The sequence below is a fragment of the Artemia sp. Qi Xiang Cuo genome, chromosome 4, assembly GCF_049724085.1.
Source record: "Artemia sp. Qi Xiang Cuo chromosome 4, ASM4972408v1, whole genome shotgun sequence".
In the NCBI taxonomy this organism is placed as follows: Eukaryota; Metazoa; Arthropoda; class Branchiopoda; order Anostraca; family Artemiidae; genus Artemia; species Artemia sp. Qi Xiang Cuo.
This window is the reverse complement of record NC_142797.1, coordinates 47,142,048-47,150,711: the sequence shown is the minus strand read 5'-3', so window position 1 is coordinate 47,150,711 and position 8,664 is coordinate 47,142,048. Positions and strand designations below refer to the sequence as shown.

The 8,664-nt window shown below is 32.0% G+C and overlaps 1 protein-coding gene across 1 annotated transcript in view; it reads right to left on the bottom strand.

Moving 5' to 3' along the window:
* Positions 1 to 867: 867 nt before the first annotated feature.
* The window catches only part of LOC148953169 (facilitated trehalose transporter Tret1-like), a 32,680-nt gene continuing 24,883 nt past the window's right edge, over positions 868 to 8,664 (bottom strand). The window contains exon 4 of the mRNA XM_089087894.1: positions 868 to 1,649. Within this exon, the coding sequence (XP_088944020.1) occupies positions 1,191 to 1,649 (459 nt within the window). The 3' untranslated portion in view covers positions 868 to 1,190. The remainder of the gene's footprint in view (positions 1,650 to 8,664) is intronic.

Below are 8,664 nucleotides of genomic sequence, written 5' to 3'. Positions count from 1 at the left end.
AAGTATTTCTGAGTCATCAATTAACTTTGGCCATTGGATAATTTGATTAAAGACCACAACTGAGGCAGTCTACTTATAAAAATTATCGTAAATTGGTGCAACTGACGTGGCCGGGGAAGTATTACTGAGTCATCAATTAACTTTGGCCATTGGATAATTTGATTAGAGACCACAATTGAGGCAGTCTACTTATAAAAATCATCGTGAGTTGGTGCAACTGACGTGGCCGGGGAAGTATTACTGAGTCATCAATTAACTTTGGCCATTGGATAAATTGATTAATGACGACAACTGAAGCATTCTACTTATACAAATTAACAATCATTGCATGATTTTGATTCACCAGCAATATGAAAGCCTTTCTAATAAAGCGTATCTACGATCCCTTGGTTTCTAAATCGACTACAAACACAATTAAGTATCTTTGCCCTTGGAACAGAGCGTACCATGTCATTATGAACTATGAAGGCATATTTTGAAGATTTTTTACCATTCTGTTTTAAAGAGGTTTCTTAAACATAGGGCTGATGCCAGATGCAGGTCAGACGCAGCCCACAAACCCTAAGCTACGTTTTTCTTTGAAAATTTCCAATGATGTTATTCTATTCTTCGGAAAGAGGATAAAAGAATAATTTCTAACGCAGGAATAATAGTACATTATAATAATAACCCAGGAAGAGTAGTTTGGTCTTTCAATCGACTATTCCACCTGTGATTAATAAGATTAAAAAAAATTATGGTTATCTGATGAAAGGTTGATCTTTTAAAAATATGTTATTTAAACTATATATATATAATATATTCCTTGATGAAACAAAGTAACGTTTATCAGCATATACATTCAATCTATCCCTGGCGTTGATTTTAAAACATTCAATAGATATAGATATTTATTTGTCCTGGAACTGGTCTTTTTGTAAAAAAAAATAAAATAAAATAAAAACAAATCACACTAAATTGTAACTCAACATGAAAAAAAAAGGAATCAGAGCCTGGGAAAAGATGTCTCACTTTTTCCAAGTGTTCTTTTAATCTCCTTGCTAGTTGTTTATCTATACTGATGCCTCGAGGATCATGCCACGACAATAACTTCCGCTATTCCCCTATTCAAAAATTCCAATAATTCAACGGCACTTTAAATTAGTGAGAAATTTCTTTGGTCGCAGCACGGCTCAAACAAATAAAAGTGTCTATAGTTTTGCAACTACCACCTGTTTTTCTTTTCCATCTCTAAGACCATATCCTTTGTTATCACACCCACTTTCTGCATCACTAGCCACTGTTTTTTGGCCCTTCTTTCTCGTCATCTTCATCTCTATTTCTTCCAGTGTTTTACCTTTTGTTTCTGGCATAAAAATCCAAACGAATATAATGCCAGATAGCAACACGGCTGCATAGAACCAATACGCCCCATAATATCCTACTCTGTGTTTTAAATCAGCATAAGTCTTTACGCTAAGAAAAACAAAGAGAGAATTTGCAAAGTATCCAATGGAGCCCATTACATCACGATATCGCACTGGAAAGGTCTCACCAAGAAGTATAAAAGGGACTTCATAGTATCCAAGGGAATATGCACCGTAATACACAAAAAGAGATGCAACTGGAAGCCATGTTATCGATGCCACTGCAGATTCACCCTGGAACTCCTAAAAGAAAAAACGTGGATTATAAGATCAAAAGAGTATTATTCACTGAAAAAAATTGGAAAAACAAGGAATTTATATTTTTCATTCTTCCAGTTATGACTACCATGCTCAAGTCCACCAACAGTTCTGACAGACAACATTTATTTATTCGCTGTGGATTTTCGACAATACTATTTAGCAACAAGCCTTTTCTTAGTAGGGGCATCGCATTTCCGGGTGAGCACATTATTTTAGTACCGTATTTTTCTTTTTAGTTTTAAGCTTCTTGGGTGGGGGAATTCAGGCACAAAAACCTTCTCCTTGGCTTTGACACAGTCGTAACACACGTTAAACAAATCATTGTGATCAGCCTGGGTTTGCATTAAAATAAAACCGACTTTAAAATGCAACACACACCACTAAAATTACTGTTTAATATTCAAAAACAAAATATCTGTTAAAGGCCCCTTCATAAGGCTCTTTTCGCTGCTATTTTTTTTTCTTATTCAGAACCAGATAACCAGAAACTTCTGGAATTAAGCCAAATATCAATTCCTGAAAATCTCTGGAAGTTCGAAGGAAAAAATATCGCAATGAAAAAGGGAGGAACGACCTATCTGGGACCCTGTCTTATTCCTGTAGCTGCAAATAAAATTAATCTGAGTTACTACTATCGCCTAGGTACGTTCTGCGGATGAAGGATGACAGATTGCCAAAGATTGTCCTTTTCGGCCAACCATCTAGAGCCAAACGGAAAGTGGGTCGTCCCCGATTGGGATGAGAGGATGTCGCAAAGAAAGATTTAAGAGGAATGGGAACTTCCTTGGGGTTTGTAAAGAGTGAGGCTTTGAATAGATTGCAATGAAGGAGAAACGTGCGTAGCTGTGTTCGTCTCAGGTTGCTTGGTGCTGTGGTGAGTTGTTAGTAGCAGTATTACTACTACTATCCTCATCAGTCGATCCTTTAGGGGTGTTTACTACCATGACTGACACCCTACACTTTTTAGTTACAAAATGAGTGACTAGCATTCTATTATTTATAGCTTCCCAACCTAAACAAGACATTGGAACTTCCTTATTCATCACGAGCCCTACTCCCTGACTATGCCCTCCATCTTTTCTGCCGGAATAAATAAATTATATATTACCTAAATTCATGTTTTCTACCCATGGGATATGAGTTCCTGAAACTCCTTTTAAGTCCAATTCGAAGCGCCTGAATTCGTAAGTCAAAATGTCGATACAATACTTGTTTTTTAACGTCGTAACATTCCAAGTTCCAACTTTCATATTTTTTAAATCATCGAAATTACTATGGTGTCAGGAAAAGCAACGATCCCAGAACCAGCGCAGGACGGGAACTAATACACCTTGCCAAGACTACACAAAGCGTTTAAGCCGGCTTAGAACCGGACAGCAAGAAGTTCCTCCCTGGGACCTCCAGTTGAATGGAGGCTTGTATGCAACCCTTGGCCCATCTTGGTCACAACATGTTATTCAACACTTGGCAATGCTCTTCTATCAACAAGAGTCGAAATCTTGCAAAGACAATCTCAAGCCTATTACCTCTGGCTCATTATATATTCATGCCAGCAAATATTACGCTACTACGGGTAGGCAACCAATCATAGATAACTTAGCTAGGAAACGATTTTTCAGCCCCAAAAAGCTCACCAAAAAAAACCAAACCTGGAAGAATTATGCATCCATCAGATTCATTGCAAATGCTGTGTCGTTTACTAGGCTATAATTTCCTCGAAGGGTGCCATAGTAGGGAGGGAGCAGAAGGCGCAGGACGTACATAATTTATTCAAGGATTATTGATCCACTAACTGGTCAATGACACATTTTTCAAGGTCAATTTATTTGTTGTTTCTAAGTGTATTGACTCCGAGACGAAGTTTGCACATGCGCACTGAATTCTAACGGGACAATGTATTGATCCACAAACGAGTCAATGACACCGAGGGGAACTAGATTTCTGAGAAATTGATTTGCATAATCGGCAGGGAATTATTGATCAACAAAGGGGAATTAAGAAACAATATGGTTTCTTTGATCTTTAGGTCTGAAGGATAAATGGTCTTTAGTGAAAGAGATAAATTTACATTCTATTTTTAAATATGGCTTCTCTGGTCTTTAGGCTTAGTGATAAATTCTGGAATTAATATTCTTTCGAAACCTTAATAGTGTAGCCAGGAACACCTAGGATATGAAGATAGATTGAATAATTTTACGCGGCAAAGGGTTTCCTGGGAATTTCAAATGTGACAACGCAGGGATGCCGAAACAAAGGAACACACAGAAATTACGTTTAGAGGATTATTTGGGAGAAACCGTTTTATAAATTTTAGAAGATGATTTGGGCAAAAAAGTTTGAGAAATTTTAGAAGATGATTTGGGCGAAACAGTTTGAAACATTTTAGAAGATGATTTAGGCGAAACAGTTTGAGACATTTTAGAAGAGGATTTGGGGTGAAATTCTGTGGTCGTTATAATACACAAGTTCCATTTTGAACAGTTTTGTGAGGTCCCTTACCCCGACCCCAAGCCCCCCCCCAACTTTTCTAAGCCCCTCCCCCCATTTATTTACTTTTTTGCGTGATTGAGACATAGAAGGGCCCACCCCCCTCCCTACAACTTTTTGGGCCCCCTTTCACCATTTTTTTTATACATTTTTAAAGTTCTTTTTAACTTTTTTTTAACATGATATTTTTTTCAACTTGTTTTTTTTTAGAGGTCTTCGAATGAGATAAAACATACTTAAAACATAAGAATTTCACATTTAATATATTTAAAATTTGTTAGAATGATAACAATTTATCTGTTAGAAGTAATAAGTTTTCTGTCAATAATACCAAATTTTTGTTAGAAGTAACAATTTTTCCTTATTATAACAAGATTTCTGACAGAAGTAGCAAGATTTCCTTAAAACTAACAAATTTTCTCTTCGAAGTATGAACATTTTCCTTAACAAGTTTACCTTAACAATAACAAATTTTCTCATCAAAGTAATTATTTTTTCATTAACACTAACAGAGTTTTAGTTACAACTATCAAATTTCTCTTAGAAGTAACAATTTTTCGTCAGTGATAACAAATTTCCCGTTAGAACTAACAAGTTTTCTGTCACAGATACTAAATTTTTCTTAGAACTAACAATTTTTTCGTTTAGGATAGCGAGTTTTCTGTCAGAAGTAGCAAGTTTTCATTTCACACTAACAAATTTTCTCTTCGAAGTAATAACTTTTTCCTCAATACTAACAAACTTTTACTTAATACTATCAAATTTATCTTAGAAGTAACAATTTTTTCGTTTATGATAATAAGTTTTCTGTCAGAAGTAGTGAGTTAACAACTTTTTCGTCTAAGATAATAAGTTTTCTGTCAAAGATACCATATTTTTCTTGAAGTAACACTAACAAAATTTCTCACAGAAGTAACAATTTTTCGTCAGTGATAGTAACTTTTCTTTAGAAAGAAGCAAGTTTTCTATCAATGAGACCAAATTTTTCTTGGAAGTAACAACTTCTTCGTTTATGATAATAAGTCTTCTGTCAAAATTAGAAAGTTTTCCTTAACACTAAAAATTTTATTCTCTAAGTAAGAACCTTTTCCTCAATTCCAACAAACTTCTACTTAAACTTATAAAATATCTCTAATAAGTAACAATTTGTTCATCAGTGATAAAAAGTTTTCAATAAAAAGTAGCAAGTTTTTTACCAAAGAGACCAATTTTTTCATAGAAGTAACAACTTTTTCGTTTATGATAACAAGTTTTCTGTCAGAAGTATCAAGTTTTCTTCAACACTAAAAAAATTTTCTCTTCGAAGTAACGACTTTTTCCTCAATACCAACAGACTTCTACTTAAAACTATCAAATATCTCTTAGAAGTAACAATTTTTTCGTCAGTGATAACAAGTTTTCTGTAAGAAGTGTCAAGTTCCCTGTCAAAGATACCAAATTTTTCTTAGAAATAACAATTTTTTCGTTTATGATAACAAGTTTTCTGTTAGAAGTAGCAATTTTTCCTTAACACTAAAAAATTTTCTCATCGAAGTAACAACTTTTACCCTAATACTAACAAACTTTTACTTCAAACTATCAAATTTCTCTTAGAAGTAACAATTTTTCGTCAGTGACAACAAGTTTTCTGTAAGAAGTAGCAAGTTATCTACCAAAGATACCAGATTTTTCTTAAAAGTAACATTTTTTTCGTTTATGATAGCAAGTTTTCTGTCAGAAGTAGCAAGATTTCCTTAAAAAAAAAAATTTTCTTCTCGAAGTAGGAACTTTTACCTTAATACTAACAAAATTTTACTTAACGTTATTAAAGTTTTCTTAGAACTATATTTTTTTTCCGTTCATGATAAAAAGTCTCCTTTTAAAAGTAGTAAGTTTTCCTTAACACTAACCAATTGTTTCATCAAAGTAAAATTGCTTTCCTTAACACTAACAGAGTTTTAGTTACAACTATCAAATTTTTCTTAGAAGTTACAATTTTTCGTCAGTGATAACAAATTTTATGCTAGAGCTAACAAGTTTTCTGTCAAAGATACCAAATTTTTCTTAGAATTAACAATTTTTTTCATTTATGATAGCAAGTTTTCTGTCAGAAGTAGCAAGCTTTCCTTTCACACTAACAAATTTTCTCATCAAAGTAACAATTTTTTCCTTAACACTAACAGATTTTTAGTAACACTAACAAATTTTCTCATCGAATCAACAACTTTTTACTCAATACTAACAAACTTCTACTTAAAAATATCAAATTTTTCTTAGAGGCATAATTTTTTTCGTTTATGATAAAAAGTTTTCAGACAAAAGTAGCAAGTTTTCCTTAACACTAACAAACTTTCTCATCAAAGTAACAATTTTTTCTTTAACACTAACAGAGTATTAGTTTCAGCTATCAAATTTCTCTCAAAAGTAACAATTATTCGTCAGTGATAACAAATTTACTGTTAGAACTAACAAGTTTATGTCAAAGATACCAAATTTTTCTTAGAAGTAACAATTTTTTCGTTTAGGATAGCAAGTTTTTTGTCAGAAGTACCAAGTTTTCTTTTGACACTAACAAATTTTCTCTTCGAAGTAACAACTTTTTCCTCAATACTAAAAAACTTTTACTTAATACTATCAAATTTTTCCTAGAAGTAACAATTTTTTCGCTTATGATAACAAGTTTTCTGTCAAAAGTAGCAAGTTTTCCTTAACACTAACTTATTTTCTCATCAAAGTAAAAAAATTTTCCTAAACACTAACAGAGTTTTAGTTACAACTATCAAATTTCTCTTAGAAGTAACAATTTTTCGTCAGTTCTAACAAATCTTCTGCTAGAATTAACAAGTTTTCTGTCAAAGATACCAAATTTTTCTTAGAAGTAACAATTTTTTCCTTAACACTTATAAAGTTGGGTTTTATTCATTTCTTAAGGTTAATTTAGGCTAGGTTACGCGCGCGCGCGTAACCTAGCCTAAATTTACCTTAAAAAATGAATAAAACCCAACTTTATACGAAAAATTTGTTATTTTTACTGGACAATTTTCTAGTTTTTATTATAAATCATGTTATCTGTGACCATAAATTGTTATTTTTAAAATAAATTTGTTATCTTTGACGGATAAGTTGGAGTTATTAAAAAAAATTGTTACTGTTAAGAAAATACTCGTTATTTCTAGGAGAAATTTAATCTTAAGTAAAAGTTTGTTAGTATTAAGGAAGAATGTTGTTACTTCGCTGAGAGAATTTGTTAGTGTTAAGGAAAGCTGGCTACTTCTGTCAGAAAAGTTGTATCACAATCACAAAATTGTTTCCTCTATGAAAAATTTCGTATCTTTGGTAGAAAACTTGCTACTTTTCACAGAAAACGTGTTATCACTGACGAAAAAATTGTTACTTATAAGAGAAATTTGAGTGTTAAGAAAATTTTTTTTAGTTTTAATGTAAAAGTTGTTACTTCGAGGAGAACATTTTTTAGTGTTAAGGAAAAATTGCTACTTCTAACAGAAAACTTGTTATCATAAACGAAGAAATTGTTATTTCTAAGAAAATTTTGTATCCTTGACATAGAAATTGCTACTTCGTAAGGGAAAGTTTTTATCAATGACGAAAAATTTTTTACTTCTAAGAGATATTTGATAGTTTTAAGTAGAAGTTTGTTAATATTGGGGAAAAAGATGTTACTTCGAAAAGAAATTTTGTTATAGTGAAGGATAACTTGATACTTCTGACAAAAAACTTGTTATCATAAACGTAAAAATTGTTACTTCTAAGAAAAATTTGGAATCTTTGAAAGAAAACTTACTAGTTCTAACAGAAAATTTGTTATCACTGACGAAAAATTTTTACTTCTAAGAGAAATTGGATAGATGTAACTAAAAAGCTGTTAGTGTTAAGGAAAAAATTGTTACTTTGATGAGAAAATTTGTTATTGTTAAGGAAAACTTGCTACTTTTGACAGAAAACTTTTTATCATGAACGGAATAAAATTGTTTCTTCTAAGAAAAATTTGATAGTTTTAGGTAAAAGTTTGTTAGTATTAAGGAAAAAGTTGCTACTTCGAGGAGAACATTTTTTAGTGTTAGGAAAAACTTTCTACTTCTGATAGGAAACATTTTATCATAAACGAAAAAATTGTTACTTCTAAGAAAAATTTGATATCTTTGGCAGAAAACTTGCTACTTCTTAAAGAAAACTTGTTATGACTGATGAAAAATTGTTACTTTAAAGAGAAATTTGATAGTGTTAAGTAAAAGTTTGTTAGTAGTAAGGTAAAAGTTGTTACTTCGGGGAGAAAATTTTTTAGTGTTAAGGAAAAATTGTTAATTCTAACAGAAAACTTGTAACTTTGGAAAATTTGGTATCTGTGACAGGGAATTTGATATTTCTTAGAGAAAACTTGTTATCGCTGACGAAAAAATTGTTGCTTCTAAGGGATATTTGAAGTCTTAAGTAGAAGTTTGTTGGTACTGAGGGAAAAGTTGTTACTTCGAAGAAAATATTTTTTATAGTGAAGGAAAACTTGATTCTTCTG